The 23957-nt window shown below is 44.8% G+C and overlaps 1 protein-coding gene across 4 annotated transcripts in view; it reads right to left on the minus strand.

The window, feature by feature from the left end:
- RYR3 (ryanodine receptor 3) overlaps positions 1-23957 on the minus strand; it is a 2047168-nt gene that overhangs the window by 1535140 nt on the left and 488071 nt on the right. For all 4 annotated transcript variants that reach the window (XM_085627314.1, XM_085627313.1, XM_085627312.1 and 1 more), the window contains one exon: positions 2635-2709. In XM_085627314.1, coding sequence (XP_085483440.1) covers positions 2635-2709 — 75 coding nt within the window. The remainder of the gene's footprint in view (positions 1-2634; positions 2710-23957) is intronic.

A 23957-nucleotide genomic window follows, 5' to 3' on the forward strand; every position in this document is an offset into this window, starting at 1 on the left:
CTGCTTGCTATCTCACCAAGTCATAAGGCACCTTGCCAGCACTGAATGTTCTCTGCTCACTATCTCACCAAGTCATAAGGCACCTTGCCAGCACTGATTGTTCTCTGCTCGCTGTCTTACCAAATCATAAGGCACCTTGCCAGCACTGAATGTTCTTTGCTCGCTATCTCACCAAGTCTTAAGGCACCTTGCAAGCACTAAATGTTTTCTGCTCGCCACCTCACCAAGTCATAAGGCATCTTGCCAGCACTGAATGTTTTCTGCTCGCTATCTCACCAAGTCAGAAGGCACCTTGCCAGCACTGAATGTTTTCTGCTCGCTATCTCACCAAGTCATACAGGCACCTTGCCAGCACTGAATGTTTTCTGCTCGCCACCTGACCAAGTCATAAGGCACCTTGCCAGCACTGAATGTTTTCTGCTCGCTATCTCACCAAGTCATAAGGCACCTTGCCAGCACTGAATGTTCTCTGCTCGCTATCTCACCAAGTCTTAAGGCACCTTGCCAGCACTAAATGTTTTCTGCTCGCTATCTCACCAAGTCATAAGGCACCTTGCCAGCACTGAATGTTTTCTGCTCGCCACCTCACCAAGTCATAAGGCACCTTGCCAGCACTGAATGTTTTCTGCTCGCTATCTCACCAAGTCATACAGGCACCTTGCCAGCACTGAATGTTTTCTGCTCGCCACCTCACCAAGTCATAAGGCACCTTGCCAGCACTGAATGTTTTCAGCTCGCTATCTCACCAAGTCATTAGGCACTTGCCGGCACTGAATGTTCTCTGCTCGCTATCTCACCAAGTCATAAGGCACCTTGCCAGCACTGATTGTTTTCTGCTCGCTGTCTTACCAAATCATAAGGCACCTTGCCAGCACTGAATGTTCTTTGCTCGCTATCTCACCAAGTCTTAAGGCACCTTGCAAGCACTAAATGTTTTCTGCTCGCTATCTCACCAAGTCATAAGGCACCTTGCCAGCACTGAATGTTTTCTGCTCGCCACCTCACCAAGTCATAAGGCACCTTGCCAGCACTGAATGTTTTCTGCTCGCTATCTCACCAAGTCATTAGGCACTTGCCGGCACTGAATGTTCTCTGCTTGCTATCTCACCAAGTCATAAGGCACCTTGCCAGCACTGATTGTTCTCTGCTCGCTATCTCACCAAGTCATTAGGCACTTGCCGGCACTGAATGTTCTCTGCTCGCTATCTCACCAAGTCATAAGGCACCTTGCCAGCACTGATTGTTCTCTGCTCGCTGTCTTACCAAATCATAAGGCACCTTGCCAGCACTGAATGTTCTTTGCTCGCTATCTCACCAAGTCTTAAGGCACCTTGCAAGCACTAAATGTTTTCTGCTCGCTATCTCACCAAGTCATAAGGCACCTTGCCGGCACTGAGTGTTCTCTGCTCGCTATCTCACCAAGTCATAAGGCACCTTGCCAGCACTGAATGTTTTCTGCTCGCTATCTCACCAAGTCATACAGGCACCTTGCCAGCATTGAGTGTTTTCTGCTCTCTATCTCACCATGTCATACAGGCACCTTGCCAGCACTGAATGTTCTCTGCTCACTATCTCACCAAGTCATAAGGCACCTTGTCTGCACTGAATGTTGTTTGCTCGCCACCTCACCAGGCTTTAGAGGCACCAGGCCTACACTCAGTATCCACTACCCTGCTACATCACCAAATTGTAAAGGCACCTGGTCTGCCCACTCAGTAATATTGTATTGAGTCAGAGGTACCTGCGCTCAGTGGCCCCGCCCCGCTATCACAGGATGCTTCCAGATACTTGATATACATTCAGTGCCAAATTCTCCCTTATTCAGCCAGGTCTTGCAGGCACCAGACATGTGCTCAGTGGCCCCGGCTCTGCCATGCTACAAATCTTTCAGGCATCTGACTTGTTTTCAATGTGCCCTTCCCCACAATTTCATCAAGTGTTCCAGACACCTGCTCTACAGCCAGTGTCTCCTGTGCTGCTGTCTCATAAATGCTTACAGACAGCTGGCTAAGAATCCCAAAAGGCTAGCGCCTAGCGTGCGTTCATTGTCCCACAGCCCCTTGTGCTCTGTACCCATCCGGAGAGCCATGATGCTTTACTCCTCCATTATTGTGGGTGCCAGGTCTGTCCAAGGAGCCTCCCTCGCGGATAGGAAGTCATCCTCTGGGGCGCTCTCACTTTACAAGAATGAAGATGCGTTAATAAAAGGGCTTCCCATGTGGTCAGGGTAATACTACAGGTGAAGAAAAGGTAACTCAAAAAGTGGGGGTAACAGCAGTTGTTGGAAGCAGATATGTTTGAAGAATGAGGAGACTGCTAGTTTTTGCCAAATAAATACGATAGGGAAATGATAAGTGTTATTTGTTCTGTGGGCACATTTTGCCATTTGTTTCTGTTTTTCCTTCGTTTAATTCTTTAATGTTGCATCTTTTTCTGGTAGTTGAGGGTTGTATTGATTTTAATCCTGTAACTGTGCCTCGTTGGAGTCTAGGATACCTTGTTCCCTTTACTTGGTATCCGATTCATTGGTGCAAGCAGATCCCTCCATATATACTGACTCGGGTATTATGATTCCTTTATCCTCTAGACAGTCCAAAAGAACAGTGCTAAGATCACTAGAGCTGCAGAACTCACCATTCCACTGAACGAATGCCGGAGAAGGATCGCATGTCCGTACAACAGGGTCCTGTGGCCACCTCCTTGCGAAGCCTACAGGAGAGAAAAGTAGGGTAAGAAAAATCAGCAGAACTGAAAGAAATATCCTACTTATGGTGTGATTCCTCCTCAACCAACAAGGACTTTCCTCAGCCCTCCTGGCCGGGGTACCCTGATTCACCTTAAGGCCAGCCCCATCTGTTCTCTACATCCTAAGTCTAGTTTAGTAATATAGCATGACTTTTCATTGAGGCCAAGAACTCGTGCCTCATCAAGCCTTCGGATTCTGGGCAGCTGATCTGCTGAAAGTGGGTGGATAAATATAGTTGATGGACAGCAAGAAGCTACAATGAACTTCAAATCCACTCCCTTCCTTCAATGAGGTGTAAAATGGAACCGGCAGGCAGCCTCCTTACCTTCCTGATAAACTTCTCGAAAGCATTCGGATCAAAAGAAAGAATAACACAATCATTTTCCTGAGACTCAAATCGGAAAATAGACTTAAGCATACAAGATTTGCAAAATTCAAAATCTTGCTGAAATGTGGACAGACAAACAAACAGATTAACCTTCTGCTTCATTTATTTGCAAACCCACCAAAATAACTATTTGTGCCCCTTACAAATGGTGAGTGGCAAGAACTGCCACAAGGCCTACATTTTCTAAAGCATGGATAATTATTTTAATGCCAGAGAAGACATATAGTGTAATTTCCTTCTGCATTTGCTGCAAGTCATTTCACATACGTTTTTATAATATTCATTCTAAAGGGTGGTCTCCAAAAGTAAATCAGCTTAAGGCTGAAATCTAAATAATTTTTCCCTTTTTCTGACCCTTCAAACATTTTTCCAGAGTTTTTTACGTCCTGTAAAACTGGAGCTCATGTTTTTATTTTAGTTGTATGATGTTGCTGTAGTTTAGTAATTCAGTAGTTAAATACCTGAGTGTTTTGTTTTATGAAACTGGATTTTTTGTCGACCAGCATGGAAAGGGGCTATTTTAAAAAATTTCCCCCTGTGGCGCAGATTTACTGCCTGATATTCGTACTCGAGTACAAATTCCTACATGATGACAATTAGCAAAAAGTAAGCCGTACTAAAAGTTAAAATTCGCTTAACATACATTGTTACATGTGGAACTATCACGCAATAACCTGCTTGCCCATTGATTGTGCCTGGTTTCACGTAGCTTTAGAATTTCACGCAAAGTCAGGAATCAGCAGTTAGCTGATTGACTGCGCTTAATCCTAGGGTTGCTTGGTCATGCCCTTCCTCATTACAAACGTTAAAAGCAGGTTTTGTTCCTGCATTATGCAATTCATTTTTGTCATTGTAGCAGTAACCTGTTTGAATCGCTTTGCTTTTTATGCCATACTTATATCATCAATTCATGTTATAAAGACACTTCAAAGAACTATAGGTGCTCCAGGTGACAGTGCAGTGCAAGTGAAGGGGGTAAACCAACAGAAATTGACAATAAAGTGCACGATAGATAGATAGATAGATAGATAGATAGATAGATAGATAGATAGATAGATAGATAGATAGATAGATAGATAGATAGATAGATAGATAGATAGATAGATAGATAGATAGATAGATGATTTCCGTGGTCGACACATATTCCTATGGGAACACACAAGCATGCTTTGCTTTAGCAAATTATGTTATACTGCCTCAATCAAAACATCTTTATTTTTGACAAACAATTGTACCAACAGAAGTCTGGGACCGCAACAGGCACATGCTTTGCCCCCAGCCTGGCAAATCTCTTTCTAGGCTGGTGGGAGGAACAGATAGCATGGGTAGAAGAAAATAAGAAGTTTACTGAACACATCCCAATCTGGATCAGGTATATAGAGGACCTTTTTCTGATTTGGGATGGACCTAGAGGTCTAGCACAGGAATTCATAAGTAAATTGGAAAACAACGATCTTAACCTAAGATTTACACATAAAATATGTGATAGGTATTTTGAGTTCCTTGGTGTAACTATTAATATCAAGAACAACCAAATTGTTACCGGTCTGTTCAGAAAAGAAACAGCCGGGATCACGCTTCTCCACACGCACAGCAATCATCCCACACCACTCATTAACAGCATCCCCTATGGGGAATTCCTCTGGGCCCGCCGTAACTGTAGCTCAGAAGTAGGGTACAAGAAAGAACTCAAAACCATGGACGAGAGGTTTGCCCAGTGCAGTTACAGCAAGATAGTTTTGTCCGAAACCATAAAGAAAGTTGATCTTTCAACCCAGAATGATGTCTTTCTTATCTTGTTTAAGTCGAAACAAGACAAGACCATGATTCCTAGAATGATTACTACTTACAACACCAGGTCCAATGCCATTAAAAGAATTATGAAACAGCATTGGGGCCTCCTGGAAACGGATCCAGTTATAGGCAAGCACATTGGCAAAGTCCCCCAAATAACTTATAAAAATCTAAGTCACTGAGAGACCGGGTGGCCCACAGTTACCAAGGGGAACCAGAAAGTAGTACATGGCTGGGTTCACCAAAAGGCTTTATCAGGTGTAGTACCTGCAAAGCATGTAAAAACAACAGAAGTAGAGACCACTACAGTACCAATGGCTCAAGAAACAAAATGATCACCAAGTTCATCACATGTACAAGCGATTACGTTATATACGCATTGGAATGTCCATGCGGTCTCAGATATATTGGGAGCACAAAGCTACAGCTTAACACCAGAATTTTGCAGCACATGAAAGCTGTTACCAACCTTGACTTTAATTACCATGTGGCCAGGCATTTCCACGAAAAACATCAGAATAACAGCCAACTGATCGAATTCTTTGGAATTGATAGAATCATGCCACATCCAAGGGGTGGAGAAAGAGAGAAGCTGCCACGTGTAGTGGAATCCAGATACATAATTGAGCTCCATACAAAAATCCCACATGGGCTCAATAGTAGGGAAGAACTAGCCACATATATTGGATTACAATGATATAGGTTCCCCGAGTAGCTGTGAATTCTGCAATGTTCAGTTAGGTACTATAAATTAGGGTGGAATTGCCCTGGGACTTCACTCTCTCTTTTCCGAACTAGAATGCAGTATCATTACACTCACAGCCGAGGCTGTTCTTATTATCATTTCACTTTTAATAGGGGTTCTAAACTAGTCCACGATTGTGGTTCACAGTAGATATTGTAATCTAGTGGCTTGGAGGATTGCCAGTCATCCTTTCAGGCAGTTGAGGCCCGTATATTGGGCTAGATCCACTTGGATATTTATATATTTTCTAGGAGCTTGGGAGTGGGGACCAATTTCCTCATTCCCCTGTACATAACCCCTGCTTTATCACGTTGAACATAGTTCACATTTTGTTTGGGTCTTTGGGAACACACACACAGGAATCTGTCCCCTCTCCCCGTACCATAGAAATGTTTTTCAAGTACTTTGCAGCATAATTTAAGTTTTTTGGGGTACATTACCCATAATATTAATTTGATAGTGTGGTACATTGGAGGTTGATGGCCGTAGTGGCCGAGATAAAATTTTGATTGCCAATTGCATAATGTTGGGCTTACTGCCTCTGATTCGGTAGAGCAGTAACCTGGTCCAACGCATGCGTGTAGATAAATTGTTTGGATTATGATTGAACAATATTGACTTAATATGTTTATTTGTGTAAAAGGGTAATTTATTTAGCGCATCAACCACCGAGGATTTCCTCGCTGTTTATGATAATCCAATATATGATGTAATCAATTCATTTAGACAGAAGGTTGCTACAATAATAATCATTTTTGCCAATATGATTTGTCAATGTATTTACCACATAATTTTATAATTAATTTTGCTTTTATGCCGCAATTGTCATTTACACGAGTAATACTCCGACAGTATGTCTTCACTGTCTATGAACTTAGAACTGTATTCCTGAGGGAGATCGAGCACAGTTCTCTAACTTGAAAAAGGCATCGCCGAATTGAGTTGTTTGTGTGCACATTAAAGTTCTGTGTACTGTCCTCTGGGGTGCCGCCGGATTTCTGTTGGATCTTCCATACATTTCCTGCTTCTATAATTAACGGACGGCCGCTGCTGCCGTCGCAGGCACCGGCATCGTAGGCTGTGTATTGGCTGTCTGCAGCGAGTCTCGATATAGATATATATATACACATATTTATATATATACACATATTTATATATATACACATATTTATATATATACACATATATATATATATATATATATATCAAATCACAGGGGATTGTCCAAAATCAGAGTCGCACTCGAGTAGAGAGAAGCTTTTCCCCAAGCTTTATTCTAACCAAGCAACCACACTCGCCAGGAAAATTAATAGCATGCGTCCGCTCCCTGAGGCGTTTCAAGCAATCTCTTCTTCGGAGGGTTTTGCGGGCGAACAGCGCGTTGGTGGTATGCCCCTCCCTTTATATAACATCGCATGCCCCAATTGGCTGCCCTATATGGGACTCTGCGTGATTTCTGGGAATTGCAGTCCATAATAACAATCCAAATGGCAGCGCTTTCAAATGAATGCAAATCTAGCTCTGCGTGAGCCCCTGGAGAGGTTAGGTGCTTCCATCCATGCTCTCTACTCCCACGGCGGAATTCCGTGTATCGGAACCCCAAGGCCCCCCTAATTAGGGGTGGTGCAGACCCTACGGCGGGACAGCCGTTAAACATCAAATCACATGGGATTGTCCAAAATCAGAGTCGCACTCGAGTAGAGAGAAGCTTTTCCCCAAGCTTTATTCTAACCAAGCAACCACACTCGCCAGGAAAATTAATAGCATGCGTCCGCTCCCTGACGCGTTTCGAGCAATCTCTTCTTCTGAGGGTTTTGCGGGCGAACAGCGCGTTGGTGGTATGCCACTCCCTTTATATAACATCGCATGCCCCAATTGGCTGCCCTATATGGGACTCTGCGTGATTTCTGGGAATTGCAGTCCATAATAACAATCCAAATGGCAGCGCTTTCAAATGAATGCAAATCTAGCTCTGCGTGAGCCCCTGGATAGGTTAGGTGCTTCCATCCATGCTCTCTACTCCCACGGCGGAATTCCGTGTATCGGAACCCCAAGGCCCCCCTAATTAGGGGTGGTGCAGACCCTACGGCGGGACAGCCGTTAAACATCAAATCACAGGGGTTTGTCCAAAATCAGAGTCGCACTCGAGTAGAGAGAAGCTTTTCCCCAAGCTTTATTCTAACCAAGCAACCACACTCGCCAGGAAAATTAATAGCATGCGTCCGCTCCCTGACGCGTTTCGAGCAATCTCTTCTTCGGAGGGTTTTGCGGGCGAACAGCGCGTTGGTGGTATGCCACTCCCTTTATATAACATCGCATGCCCCAATTGGCTGCCCTATATGGGACTCTGCGTGATTTCTGGGAATTGCAGTCCATAATAACAATCCAAATGGCAGCGCTTTCAAAGGAATGCAAATCTAGCTCTGCGTGAGCCCCTGGAGAGGTTAGGTGCTTCCATCCATGCTCTCTACTCCCACGGCGGAATTCCGTGTATCGGAACCCCAAGGCCCCCCTAATTAGGGGTGGTGCAGACCCTAAGGCGGGACAGCCGTTAAACATCAAATCACAGGGGATTGTCCAAAATCAGAGTCGCACTCGAGTAGAGAGAAGCTTTTCCCCAAGCTTTATTCTAACCAAGCAACCACACTCGCCAGGAAAATTAATAGCATGCGTCCGCTCCCTGACGCGTTTCGAGCAATCTCTTCTTCGGAGGGTTTTGCGGGCGAACAGCGCGTTGGTGGTATGCCACTCCCTTTATATAACATCGCATGCCCCAATTGGCTGCCCTATATGGGACTCTGCGTGATTTCTGGGAATTGCAGTCCATAATAACAATCCAAATGACAGCGCTTTCAAAGGAATGCAAATCTAGCTCTGCGTGAGCCCCTGGAGAGGTTAGGTGCTTCCATCCATGCTCTCTACTCCCACGGCGGAATTCCGTGTATCGGAACCCCAAGGCCCCCCTAATTAAGGGTGGTGCAGACCCTACGGCGGGACAGCCGTTAAACATCAAATCACAGGGGATTGTCCAAAATCAGAGTCACACTCGAGTAGAGAGAAGCTTTTCCCCAAGCTTTATTCTAACCAAGCAACCACACTCGCCAGGAAAATTAATAGCATGCGTCCGCTCCCTGACGCGTTTCGAGCAATCTCTTCTTCGGAGGGTTTTGCGGGCGAACAGCGCGTTGGTGGTATGCCACTCCCTTTATATAACATCGCATGCCCCAATTGGCTGCCCTATATGGGACTCTGCGTGATTTCTGGGAATTGTAGTCCATAATAACAATCCAAATGACAGCGCTTTCAAAGGAATGCAAATCTAGCTCTGCATGAGCCCCTGGAGAGGTTAGGTGCTTCCATCCATGCTCTCTACTCCCACGGCGGAATTCCGTGTATCGGAACCCCAAGGCCCCCCTAATTAGGGGTGGTGCAGACCCTACGGCGGGACAGCCGTTAAACATCAAATCACAGGCGATTGTCCAAAGTCAGAGTCGCACTCGAGTAGAGAGAAGCTTTTTCCCAAGCTTTATTCTAACCAAGCAACCACACTCGCCAGGAAAATTAATAGCATGCGTCCGCTCCCTGACGCGTTTCGAGCAATCTCTTCTTCGGAGGGTTTTGCGGGCGAACAGCGCGTTGGTGGTATGCCACTCCCTTTATATAACATCGCATGCCCCAATTGGCTGCCCTATATGGAACTCTGCGTGATTTCTGGGAATTGCAGTCCATAATAACAATCCAAATGGCAGCGCTTTCAAATGAATGCAAATCTAGCAATGCGTGAGCCCCTGGAGAGGTTAGGTGCTTCCATCCATGCTCTCTACTCCCACGGCGGAATTCCGCACTTTATTAAACCCGCCTGTGCGACATCTTCAGTGGGGCAACCTTTGTGTTTGATTGTCATAGTACTCCATGTTTCCAGTTTAAGAACAAGTACATTCCTTTTCTAGTGACGAAAGACTACAACTTCCATACTGTACTGATTTTCTAATTAGAAACATGTTTGCCAGTAACATGAAGACATAAGTTCTGCTGACCATATTGTAATAGCCAGATCCTTCCTAAATACTGTTGCACTATTATATATTTTTCTTTCCAGTGTATTCTGGTACCCGTAGTCTCATTTTCCAGTAGCCCATCCAAACTGCAGGTTACTAAGCATAAGCCCACGCAATGAAAATGGAAGGCCTGTGCAATGTTGCCCCTACACAGGCACAAAACTCCTTCCACTGTAAGCATGTATTATGTTTTTTAACGTGGGCTAATAAATATGTTTCTTTTGCTATGGTGGGTTTTAGCCTCCATCTGTGCCTCTACCTCTCCAAGACTTCCCTTTCCCTGGAGATGAAGGCACGCACTGCAAGTAAACATTCATGCATCATTTCTCACCTGTTTCCCGCCAATCCTTTGAGGCCTGCTTCGCCTGCATACTGCTGCTGACACGTTTTATTTACAGTTTCAATTTAGGCTGCAAGATTGCAAGGAGATTTCTTTCTAGGCGCCTGCTGTAGCTCTTTGCAATGAGCTCGGTTGCATTGCTCTGTAGGGCATTCCCCAGGTGCTAGTGGAATTAACAGGATTTGCTAGACCTCAAAGCTCCAGTGTAATTATGGGAACGCATTTGTTGGTCTTGCATTTAAAAAGTGAGCTATTCTATTCTGCCTTCCCTCCCCATTCTTAGAAAAAACAACGCAAGGAAAACCCTCACCATATGAACCTCTTTGCTTGCACCTAAGATGGCTCAGGGGAAGTTTGAATGTTGACCATCACGACATGGAGACAAATGGGGCATTTGGATAACGTTAAGAGTCAATACTGTATATGCTCCTGTACATAGTCTTTATTCTGTTTCCGATTTCCCCCAGCATCGCCTCATGGGAACGAGGTACACCGATCAGCAATGTCACGGGATCTAAAAGTCAAGGCTTGTGTCGCTTCACAGCAGATGTCCTTTTCATCCACTGAATCTTCTGAGAAATCAAGACTTGTTTGCAGTGCCCCCCAACTTTTTGCCCTCATTTTGACTACTAGGTGCAGTTTTTCTGACTCTGATTGTGCCCGGGGCTCTGCTAACCAGACCCAGGGCCAGTGCTCTGATTTAGGGTACATGCTAGGTATAATTATAATTGGCAATGACAGACCCCTGTAACTTCCTAGTATGTAATAAGGCAAGGGGGATTTAAACTACCTTTAAGTTCCTAATATATAATAGGTTAGGGAGGTTTAGCAAGTCCAGTAGATTTCCTGCACTAAAGCGTGCACTACTGTGTTGCCTAATGTTATTTTAAAAGCCAGCCCTGCCTTGCAGGCTGTTTTAAACTGTAATTATATGCAAATTTGACTTTGGGAATGAAAGGTACTTCCAAAGTAGGAATCTACTGTATGTTTAAATATAAGTCACCCCTAAGGTCTCCCCTGGGTGCCTGGTAACTATAAGCATGGACATCATAAAATATGTTTTATAGGCCCTGGTGAGGAAATAACTGCCAATTTCATTTATACCCATTGTAGATAATGAACACTGTAGGCTAACATTGGAATATTTTATTTAAGTATAAATATGGAAAGGAGCCAGATAAAATGTCATTCAAAGCATCAGAATGTTAGTTATGATAAATCCAATAACTTGCCATTGTTAGATTTATAATAACTAGCACAGAAAATAAGTTATTAAACTTTCTTTTCTGTAAGTTTCTGTAACTTTCTTTTCTGTCTTTTTTTTCAGCTTTCCCGCTGTTCTCTCCTGAATGGCTAGCCTCTGCCAGGCTGAGCCAAACTGTCTTAATGAGGTGTGAAGTAGCATGTTAGAGAGATGATGGATTTCCTGTGGGAGGAGAAATTCAGCTGCAGAAGCGACAGGCAAAAAGGAGGTGGAGTGGCCAAACTGGTCTTCAAAGGGAGAATGACACATTGGGACAGCACAGGGTCCCTCCCACATCCTGCAACCTCATCCACACAGGAGCCCCTGTAATTAGATTAGGAAAGGGAATGGAAGGGGAGTGTTAGGGAATCTTAGCCACCCCTGTGGGTTGGATTACCCTGACCTAACCTCCAAGGGGAGACTTTCTCGATGTTGGATTTTGGAAGAATGGTGCTTTCGGGGGCAAGAATATGCCACACTTTGGAGTAAGTGGTCATACAGCTGGGTGGCACTATGCTTTCCATTGGTCAAGGGTGCCCCTCTGCTTAATGCCCAGGAACACCGAATAAAAATGGAAGAGTTGCCAAGCAACCCAGATCTGCTGCATGAAACTACAAAGAGAAGGAATGCCTTGCTGGAAAACTGATCTGCACACCAAAATGTCTGCACTCTGAAGGACTGCTCATGCTGCACATTCTTGGACTATAACTCTAAGGACTTTGCCTTGCTTCAAGAAGGATTAAGGAGTAGACTCCATGCAAGCTATAGGTTAACAGAGCCCACTGGCATCATCTCCACCAAGTAGTCCCCATCATGGAGTGTGTCCAATGGACTTAAAGATTTGCCCAGGTGTATTGTGGGAACTGTAGTCCCAATATCCGAAGGGCCATCTCGTAGATTCTATACCCCGGATCGGTGTTGTGACTCTTTGAACCCTCAAGGAGACCTTTTGGTCAGAAGTTTGGAGCAACTTTTGTAAAATGCTCCATACATTGACCAGGAGCATTAAGGTATTTGTACTCTCAGACTCCAAGAGGCGAGGCAGAGCATCTGAACTCTTGGCTGGTGCTGTGGACCACTTTCCTGCATCAAGAAACACTTCTGGAAGTAAGTGTAAAGAACTCTTGACTTTGTCCCGGTCCAGCATGACCTGTTTTATCCCTATGAAAGAGCTAGTTTTACATTTAATCTTTAAAATTCATATCTCTGGTTCCCTACATTGGATTTTTGTTATTTTGGTATCTATTTATTCATAAAAATAGAACCTCTTTTAATAAATTGGTGTTGTATTTTTACTGTGTATTGTGTCTTACTTATTTAATGTATTGTTTTTTTAAAATGCTTTCCACATCTGTCCCTTAAGTTAAGCCTGCCTGCTCTTTGCCAGCTACCCAGGGTTGAGCAAGGACATAATTTGAGACCTTGACTAAACCTTTTATTATGATTGTGGCCTTTTTATTAGTGGTAGGTCCCTACTTATCACTACTAATAAACCACTTTCCAACAAATCTCAATGCAGTCTGTTGTCCTCTTAGGTAACTTGCTGTTTCTACAGGCGAGTGCTGCTCTGGCCATGACTACCTAGGTCCAGGTACGTTCCTGGTGTACACTTGTCTTAGTACCAATTCTGTAAATTTTTTTTACCAAAAGAATTCATAAACTAATTACCACAGAATGCACCTCTTTAAAACATCTCCAGCCTTCCAAAATGTCAGCTTACTCCTTTTGCGATTAAATGGTTATAGTGATTAGAGGGGTTTGGGAACAACTGCATATTTTTCTATGCTTTATCTTTTTCTCTGTCTCACATAGTATTTAATCAGTTTGGTCCTGCATAATCCTGCCTAGTCCTAACCATCGGCATCGCCAATACCAAAGAATCAATCAGAAAGACAATAGGTGAATGAACCTAGAGTGGGCTCTCCTGAGGCCAGCACTGGAAGAGGCAGTTGGCATGAACAGTCAGTTGCTTCTTTAAACCCAGGTCATTAGAAGAGAACATTCCCTCACCAGTGGGATGGAGAGGGAAGATCCAGCTGAGGACACATTATAAAGGCCTTTGACAGGTATCGGAGTTCATTATTCATAAATCACAGAGAGTTTGCTAGCATGGAAGTATGGTGACCTCACTTAGGAAATTAAAACACATGCCGCTCCTCCCAACTGAGGTTCCAATGTACTTTTTCACATATTAAGGGATGCCAAAGAATTATTGCACTGATCGAACATAAGATGACTTGCGACATGTCTGGTCTGAGCTGTTCTTCCTTGAAAAGCAAAAGAAGGTTTTTTAAAGCTTTGTGTCTATAAAATGGCTGCATCAGAATTTTCCATGTTGATGATTGTAAGTCACAGGGCCATCCATTCATAACATGGGTTCATTCATGAAGTGCCAGAGCTAGGGGTACACCCAAAAATATCCATAATTTTGACCCACACAATATCCCAGGAAGGAACGCTCTAATCACCGGAATATGGTGTGGGGATCCCAGCCAGAAGTGGAGATTTCAGTCTCCTGGTATCCCCACATTCAATCCGGCACACTTGTAATATAGTAAATCCACTTACCAATATATCGGGACTCAATATTGTGGAGTCAGAAGTATAGGTGGACATTGAAACTTAGATATTGAGATTCCTCGCCATATGAACCTATCTATTTACAGCAGCGAGGGATAACCAAGTGCCTTATTTAGGTCTGCAGATTTAAAATCACAAAACAGGGGAACAGCTACACTGGCGCTTGATTGGCTGGTGTACTTCTGGCAACAGCACTTCAGGGATACTCCGCTGGCACTCATAATTTCATGAATATACGTAGCACTGGAACTTCATGGATGAACGCCTCTTTAGCACTGTCACTCCATCCGTGAACGTGTCCTCCTGGCGCTAGCACTTCATGAATGGATGTACCCCTGGCACATACTTCCATCTGTGAATACACCCCTGGTACTGGCAAATGAAGGATAGATGCACCAGGGACAATGCCATTTCATGACTGGATGTCTTCCCTGCACTTCACAGATGAATTTACCCATGGGACTAGCATGTCTGGGATAGACATACCTTTTGCCCTTTTACTTCATGGATGTGCCTCAATATTAACGCCCAGCAGATGGGTCTCTCTGCCCCCCTCCCCGGCTGTAGCATTTCTATTAATGAATGTGTCTCTGGCACGAGGCCTTTATGAATGGATGACAATGGCACTTAATGGATGGATGCACACTATGACTGGTACTCCATCTATGAATATACCTCTAGCACTGACATTCCATCTACGAATGTACCCCTGGCGCCCCATTTTTTGATTAGGCCTTGATGCTGGCAATTCTAGGATGAATGTACCCTTGTGCTGTCATTCCATAAATAGGTGTATCACTGGCACTGCATCCATGAAACCACAGCTGGCAATGGCATTCATGGCACTCCTGTTCCTGTCATTCCATTTATATATCCACCCGTGGCACTGGCACTCATTTTGTGGAAGTGCCCTAGCTACTTTCACTCCACCTATAGATGTATCCCTCACACTTCATGGATGGGTACACCCTTAATGCTGGCACTTCATCGGGGGTGTACACTTGAGTCTGGCATTGTGTGGAATAAATTCCTACTGGCACTGACATATCGTGAATGGATGTACTTCGCGGATTAATGCGCCAGTGGTGCTGGCAGTTCATGAACTGACGCACCACCAGTAGCACTTCGTAGACCGAAGTACCCCTGGGAACGTCATTCCATCTGTATATGTGTGCCAAGCACTGACAGTAAATTTGTTGTGCCCCTGACTTTAACACTTTCTCTATGGATGCACCCCTGGCAGTGATATTGCATCTTTAGGTGTACCCCTGGCCCGGACACCCTCTCCATGGCTCTCACATTCCATATATGGCTGTATCCCTGGCAGGTCCAGGGTCGCACAAGGCGATTAGCGTGTGGAGCAAACTATGCTGGGGGGAGGGGGAGGGAGAGTCCCTTTTTAGGTTTTAGGGAAACCGTCCTAAAAAGGGACTCCCCCTCCCTCCTCCTAGCATAGTCTGCTCCACACGCTAATCGCCTTGTGCGACCCTGAACCCAAGGGTTTTTTGTGTATTTCATAGTCTTATATCGGGTAGGTTGTCCTCGCTGGTCCTAAAAACCTCCTCAGGCTCCTTTTTTGTGTTTTTGTATCCCTGGCACTTCATGGATGAGTGTAGGAAACTGGGGTGCTAGTTTAGGGGGGGGCCTACTCAAGCAGCAACCACAGTTCTGGTCAGGGTGAAACACACGCAAACCACAAATTAACCTGTGCTTAACCATCTAGTAGCTTGGCACAAAAGTAGTCAGGCTTAGCTAAGAGGCAATGTGTAAAGTATTTAGTGTTTATGCAGTATTTAAAACAGTTTTAAAGTAAAAATACAACACAAGAAAAATCTCACACTAATTTAGAAGAATATAGTAAAATGTAATAAATTATTTGAGACAAAAATCCAATCAGTGGAACTAGAGCTATGCAATTTTAAAGATTTAAGTGAAACCATCGACTGTGGTTATCTGGTCGCACCGGACTAGGACAAAGTCACCAGTTCCGTTTTTTTTTGCGATGGAGCATGGGCTAGATACAGGGACCAAGTTAGACCCACTGAATAAAGTACCTTATATCCTGGTTGTGGAGCATTGCGAGATCCCGCGTCACAGATGCTTCTAGCAGCAGGGGTTCAAAAGAAGGTGCGGGCTGCGATCCGAGGTCTTGCGTCGGAGATGCGCTGCGCAGTGGTGGTTCTGATGAACATGTCGGCGAGACTAGCAATGCGAGGTCCTGCTTTGTTGTCGAGAATGTCGTTGATGAAAGTTTGCGATGTGAAGTCCTGAGTCGGGTTGCATCGTGCAATTACGGTTCCAATGAGCTGCGATGCAAGATCCTGCAGAGGGGATGCACCGCGAAGTGGCGCTTCCAATGTGGAGCTACGACGAGATGTGTCACACTGCATCGGTTCTGCTAAAGAGACCACAGCTGGGCTGGCAGAGCACCTTAAGACACACTTCCAAGGGTCCAGGACTGGTGTGGCACCAATTGAGCGACAAGACGCACAGCAAACCAAGTCCAGGTGCTGGGTTCAAAGTGGTTGGAGACTTTTTTGTCCCTGATGCTCTGATCAAGATGCCAGCCAGCTGGGTTCAAGATGCAGGTCCAGTCCTTTTCACTCAGGCAGCTAGCAGCAGAGTAGCAGTCCTTCTTGTAGCAGAGCAGTACAGCCACCCTTCTGAGTCTTCCACAGGTCCAGAGGTGTATTGAAGAGTTGGGTCTAAGAGTCCAATATTTATACTTGGAGCTAGCATTGAAGTAGGAGAAGGTTTTGGAGGTTCCACTCCCAGAGGTGTTGGTTATTTCCTACCCTGGCCCCAGCTTGCCTGGGGCATAATAGACTGGTGTGAAACCCTTTGCGAGTGTGTTGAGGCAGACCCTTTGTGATGGGCAAGTGTGGTTGGCAAACAGCTACTCCCTCATCACTGCATCAGAGCCATCCTTAAAAAACACATATTCCCCTTTTGTTTCACTGTCTGAAAACATTACACAAAGACCAACTGTCAGCTACACCCAGTCATGTGATCCAGGATACAGGCTGCAGGCCCCAAATGGTTGGGACCAGAAAATGCCAACTTTCTAAGAGTTATGTCAACATAGGGGGGTTGGGCCCTTGACAACAACCGCGATGGACCTCTGTAACATACAAGCAAAAAAACGATTGGTGGCTGTGTAATTTAGAAATGTATCGACTTTGTGGTATCCGTGCATAGCACTCATCAATATGGAGGACTACAATTATTTTTGGTTTTAATGATTTCCTTTTAGCCCATATTAGATGATTCCGGACCCCCATACTGTGCACCAAGAGTATCTTCTGTCACTATTACACTCTGGCCCTTCAATTTTAGGACTGGTTTAACACTGAGAATCAAATGTTTTCCTTTTTAGGTCTCGCTGGCGTTGCAGCACGAAGCGCTGCCGCCAACGAGAAACTATTGTTGCTGTGATGCCTCTCAAGGGAGACAGACCTGGGCACGAGCCGATTCTGGTCCGGGCACGAGCCGATTCTGGTCTGTGAACGCGCTTCACAGTGTGCCCGAACCAGAATCGGCTCGTGCCCAGGTCTGTCTCCCTTGGGAGTAAACAGCAACAATAGTCTCGTTGGCGGCAGGTCCCTTTCACCCTCCCAAATATCATTTTCTGTTTCTTCCCCCTTGCACTCACTTGCTGTTGGTCTGCCCTTCTCCAATGATGCTCTTCACCCCCTCCGCTGCTGCTTCCGCTGCCCCGGACCCTCCATGCTTCTTTCCTTGGGTTTGTTTTGTTTATGTCCTACCTGGCGGGTTCCCGGAAAGTGCGTGACTCCCCCTGGTCACGTGTGACTCTACAGTCCAATTGCAAGACCCCGGCAGCAGGCGTAGGCCAATCACTAGCCGCCTGCTACATGGGCAGCCAATCACAGACAGACTGGATGAGTGTTGCGCGCACGCCGTGGCGAGTCTTTCGCTCATGGCATCTCTTGCGCGGAGTAGGGGTCCGGCTGCATGTCCTGTAACTGGCGCTTCAGCTTCATCCGGAGAACGAGAGGACCATCCCCCGCACGCCCAGCTAGATTCCTCACCGAGGCAGGTTATTTGTGCCTTTGTGCTCTCTGCTCCTCTCGTCTTTTGTGCCCTTCTGCGCCACTCGTTTTTGTGCCTTTCTGTCCTCTGTTCCACTCGTTTCCCTCTTGTTTTGTGCATTTCTGCCCTCTGCTCCTCTCGTTTTTTCTGCCCTCTGTTCCACTCGTTTTTTTGTGCCCTTCTGCCCTCTGTGCCACTCGTTTTTCCCTCGTGTTTTGTGCCTTTCTGCCCTCTGTTCCTCTTGGTTTTTTTTGTGCCCCTCGTTTATTTTCCCTTTTGTGCCCATTTTGCCCTCTGTCCCACTGGTTTCCCCGCCGCTGTGGACCCCTTCCAACACTACATATTCACCAAAGGCTTATGTGTGTGTGGGTCGGTGTGTGGCTCTTTTGTGCCCTTCTGCGCCACTCTTTTTTGTGCCTTTCTGCCCTCTGTGCCACTCGTTTTTCCCTCTTTTTTTGTGCATTTCTGTCCTCTGTTCCACTCGTTTTCCCTCTTTTTTTGTTCCTTTCTGCCCTCTGCTCCTCTCGTTTTTGTGCCCTTCTGCCCTCTGTGCCACTCGTTTTTGTGCCTTTCTGCCCTCTGTGCCACTCGTTTTTCCCTCTTTTTTTGTGCCTTTCTGTCCTCTGTTCCACTCGTTTTCCCTCTTTTTTTGTTCCTTTCTGCCCCTCTCGTTTTTGTGCCCTTCTGCCCTCTGTTCCACTCGTTTTTTTGTGCCTTTCTGCCCTCTGCTCATCTCGTCTTTTGTGCCCTTCTGCCCTCTGTTCCACTCGTTTTTTGTGCCTTTCTGCCCTCTGTTCCACTCGTTTTTTGTGCCCTTCTGCCCTCTGTGCCACTCGTTTTTCCTCGTTTTTCTGTGCCCTTCTGCGCCACTCGTTGTTTTCCCTTTTGTGACCCTTTTGCCCACTGTCCCACTCGTTTCCCCACCGCTGTGCCTCCTGTGGACCCCTTCCAACACTACATATTCACCAAAGGATTGTGTGTGGGGCTCGGTGTGTGTCTCGGTGTGTGTCTCGGTGTGTGTCTCTGTGTGTGTGTGTGTGTGTGTGTGTGCGTGTGTGTGTGTGTGTGTATAGATGCAATAGGTCTCGCCTTTGCGAGAGCTAAAGCTATTGGCATTGTAAATGACTATGCCATTTATTTATCTGTTTTCAAAACCAACCCATAAATAAAAACGTTTGTCATTTACAATACCAATAGCTCCAACTTATGCAAAAGGGGAGACCATTGCATTGTAAATGCTTGTGTCCCTTTGCAGGCAAGTATTCCTCCGAGACCTAAAAACAAAGGTGGTATAAACTACAAATAAATGTATTTTTTTAACATCTCTATGTATAATTTTGTATAAACATTACACATTTCCACAACATATGGGTCTACATTTTGTATACTTAGAAATACAATGTTGCACTTGTTCGTCCTCAGGAAGAGAAGTTTAAAGACCAACCCATTCCTCAAAAAAATTCTATTTATTTGGGTGAACACCGTACATTCTAGGACATTTAGCCTGAGTAGCCTTTTATACCATTCTAGTTAGACGTTTGTGTTCTGTTGAGTAATGAATGCTGTGTGGGTCTGGTCTATACCCTTTTCTGTTATGTCTCATCATCGCCGTTCTCGTGTAATCTGTTGGTGCTTTTTCTGCCACCTAAGATTCAGTACCATCTCCCCCAAGTATGCACTCTCTTCTCTCCTGGTGACCTTAAAATGAGATTCTTCTTCCAGGGTCCATTCCAATAGATATTTTCACAGGATGCACCCAGCACCATTCACAAGACAGTAACATTTTAACTCAGCTTCCACTTTTTGGGCTTCGAAATTACACTGAATAGGTTTGACTGAGACCCCAAGGATGTTGATTGCTAATGAACGCCTAGAGATAAGAGCCTGGTTGTAGATCTCAGAACCAGATACAAGGATACCCTCAAACGGAGGAAACTGGAACTCCAACAGGAGGCGTGGGATAATTTGTCCCTGGCTGCTGAATCTAATAATAGTACCCTATTTTGGAAAACAGTTAATTCCCCTTTTCTCAAAGATGATATAATCCCTGAATTAACCTCTAATGTTATGAAGGAAGAGTGGGTTTCCCATTTCTCTAAAATCTTTGAGTCTGATACTGTATCTAGGGATTCTGGGGATAGGTGGCCGTATATGCCATTGAATATCACCATCCAAGAGGTTTTAGATAGCATAAGGGCCAGTAAAGGAGGAAAAGCCCAGGGTCCAGATGGCGTCCCAATCGATGTTTACAAACTGGTCCCTGAAGTCTGGGGGCCTTTGCTAACTAATATCTTTAATGCAGCAGCCCGTAATGAGGTGCCCTCTACTTGGGAAGAATCCATCCTAATACCAATATTTAAGAAAGGAAATCGAGGGGACGTTAAGAACTATCGTCCAATCTCCTTGTTGGATTCTTCCGTAAAAGTAATGAGTAGAGTGCTTCTAGTAAGGGTGGAAGAATGGGCGGAGGATAATGGCATTCTAGCAGAGAGCCAGTTTGGGTTCAGGAAGGGCCGTGGTACGATTGAGCAGTGTCTAAATTTAGACCTGCTCATCGGTAAATATACCCTGGCAAAGACCGGCACTATTTATCTCTGCTTTGCGGATTTGAGTAGTGCCTTCGACCTGGTGGACCATGGCATTCTCTGGGCAAAGCTTATTGAAATTGGGGCACCCGAGGGCATTGTGTTCTTCTTAGCACGTCTTTATGCCAAACTACGTGCTTGTGTCCGTTACGGTTCTAACGGGGAATGTACCACTAACTTTGAAATTGGACGTGGAATTAGGCAGGGATGTGTGTTGGCGCCACTGCTCTTTACACTTTTTATTAATGAGATTGACCTTTTCCTTAAATCCTTGGCAGTGGACGCCCCCAAAATTAATAAGGACCCAGTCCCTGTGTTATTATACGCGGATGACGCGGTCCTAATCTCACGTACCCCAAATGGCCTTCAGCGATTGATGGACGGCTTTTCTCAATTTATCACAAGTAGAAAGTTAGTGATAAACAAATCTAAAACCTATGTTATGGTATGTGGGCGTAGGAACAGAAAGACACAGTCTTCCTTTTTTATAGAGGGACAGAAGGTTCAGGCTGTTGATAATTTCTCATACTTGGGGGTCACTTTTTCAAATAAAAATATTTGGGTTAATGAACATAAGAATGTCAGGGCCAAGATGGCGAGGAGTGCTCATGGAATTTTTTCCATGGCCACGAAACTTGGAGACAGGCGGGTTCATGATATGCTTAAAATTTTTCAGTCCTGCTGTGTTCCGATTGCCTTATACGGAGCTGGCATTTGGGGCTATGCCCCGGCGGGATCTCTTCAGGTCGAGGAGAATCTTTTTCTGAAGAGACTTTTGTGTTTGCCAAGCTCTGTTTCCAATGTTCTAGTGCATAATGAACTGGGTATTCACCATCTTGCCGATCTGATCTTCCTTAGGCCTCTGTTGCTATGGCGTTCCATCTGGATAAAAGAAGAGACCTCATTATGTAGAGCTACCATTTCTGACTGCCTCTCTTTGGACCATCATCTAAGGATCCCATGGTTAAAGTATATCGTGTATAATTTTCGTGAGATCTTTAACATCAATATCATGGTGGATCATTGTGGGGCCAATGAGATGTCTAAAGCAGAACTTAAGCACTGCTTTTTACAACAGCTCTCCACTAGGAGGCTACAAAATAGTTTGGAACTTTCATCTTGTGTTCTTTATTACGATCTAAATGAATCTGTAGGTCTCCAACCGTATCTGTCACAAGTGAGCTGGAAGTCACATCGGTTTGTGTTGGCCAGATTTAGAACCGGAGTAGTCCACAACCTTGTTGCTTTCCCTTCTCAGTACCTACATCCTGTTGGCCCCTGTCCATGTGACAATACTACCCCCCAAAGTACTCTGCACTTTCTTTTGCTTTGTCAGCTGTACAAACATCTGCGGATTGCTTACCTGAAACCCTTGTTTGTAAAATTTGGAGTTAGATCAATACATGACTGTATGAGCTTGTTTTTTAATTTACATCATCCTGATGTTTGTTTTCATACAGCTACCTTTCTTCTTAAATCAATTAATGCAAGGAAAAGTATGCTTTTTTAACTTTTTAATATGTTGTATATCCTGCCCATGACTGTTGTTTCATATTTTATGCTGTGCTTTTATGGTCTTGTCAATTGTACCGAATAAAGCCTTATGAAATGAAATGAAATGAAATGAATGCAATCTGTCCACCAACCTCCACCAATATTCTCTAGTCACACCATAGGACCGCAGCATACATACACAAGCATTTGCAATGTCATTAACAATGCCAATAGCTCAAACTCACGTAAATGCGAGACCTTTTGCATTGCAAATGCTTGTTGTCTTTGTATTTACGTTGGTAATTGTTTTTGTTAGTTTTATATTGAGCACAATGCTTTAACACTTTGTGTATTGCAGAATTGATAGTTGATATCATCCTCTGCTTTGAAACGAAATTGAAACTTGAAATGGATCACTTAATAAATGTAAGAAGGTAACACAATGTTATCATATCAGAGAGGTAGGCTTCACAGTAAAGAAAAACGAATTAAGGAGTTTTTCACTACCAGGGCATGTAAAACTTGAAATTCATTTGCAACCTTTTAAATACACTGCACCCTGCCCTACGTGCTGTTTAGGGCCTTTCCTAGGGGTGATTTATTTGGATTAAAAAAGGGAGGTTAAGGTTTGGTAAGATGTTTATTTTGTCAGGTTGAAATGACACACACACGATGCAAAGGCAGAACTGAGACATGTATGAAAGGCTACCTAAATGGGTTGCACAATAAGTGCTACAGGTCCACTAGTCGCATTTAATATACAGGCCTTGGCTAATGTAGTACCACTTTACTAAGGACTTAGAAGTAAATTAAATGTGACAAATGGGTGTAAGCACATTTTACTATATTTAAAGGAGAGAACAGAACCCCTTTAGCACTGGTTAGCAGTGGTAAAGTGTAAAGGGTCATAAAAGTCAACACAAAGGGCGTCTGAAAATGAGAGGGCTAAGGTTTGGGGATGACCCTGCAAAGAGGGCCAAGTCCAACAATGGGTATGTATGTTCTTGATGCTGGCACTTCTTAGATGGTGTGCCCTGTGACTCTGGTACAGGCATCATCAATGGATGTGCCGCTGGATCCTGCACTTCTTGAATGGATGTGCCTCTGGCTCCTGCACTTCTTGAATGGATGTGCCTCTGGCTCCTGCACTTCTTGAATGGATGTGCCTCTGGATCCTGCACATCTAGAATGGATGTGCCTCTGGATCCTGCACATCTAGAATGGATGTGCCTCTGGATCCTGCACTTCTAGAATGGATGTGTCTCTGGACCTTGCACTGCTTGAATGGATGTGTCTCTGGACCTTGCACTTCTTGAATGGATGTGTCTCTGGACCTTGCACTTCTTGAATGGATGTGTCTCTGGACCTTGCACTTCTTGAATGGATGTGTATCCGGATCTTACACTTCTTGAATGGATGTGCCTCTGGGTCTTGCACTTCTTAAATGGATGTGCCTCTGAATCGTTCACTTCCTGAATGGATGTGTCTCTGGATCCTGTGCTTCTTAAATGGATGTGCCTCTGAATCTTTCACTTCCTGAATGGATGTGCCTCTGGATCCTGCATTTCTTGAATGGATGTCCCTCTGGGTCTTGCCCTTCTTGAATAGATGAGCCTCTGGATCTTGCACTTTTTGAATGGATGTGCCACTGGATCCTGCACTTCTTGAATGGATGTGCCTCTAGATCCTGCACTTCTTGAATGGATGTGCCTCTAGATCCTGCACTTCTTGAATGGATGTACCTCAGGATCTTGCACTTCTTGAATCGATGTGCCTCTGGATCCTGCACTTCCTGAGTGGATGTGCCTCTGGATCTTGCACTTCCTGAATGGATGTGCCTCTGGATCTTGCACTTTTTGAATGGCTGTGCCACTGGATCCTGCACTTCTTGAATGGATGTACCTCTGGATCCTGCACTTCTTGAATGGATGTGC

The sequence above is a fragment of the Triturus cristatus genome, chromosome 9 (genome assembly GCF_964204655.1).
Source record: "Triturus cristatus chromosome 9, aTriCri1.1, whole genome shotgun sequence".
Lineage (NCBI taxonomy): Eukaryota > Metazoa > Chordata > Amphibia > Caudata > Salamandridae > Triturus > Triturus cristatus.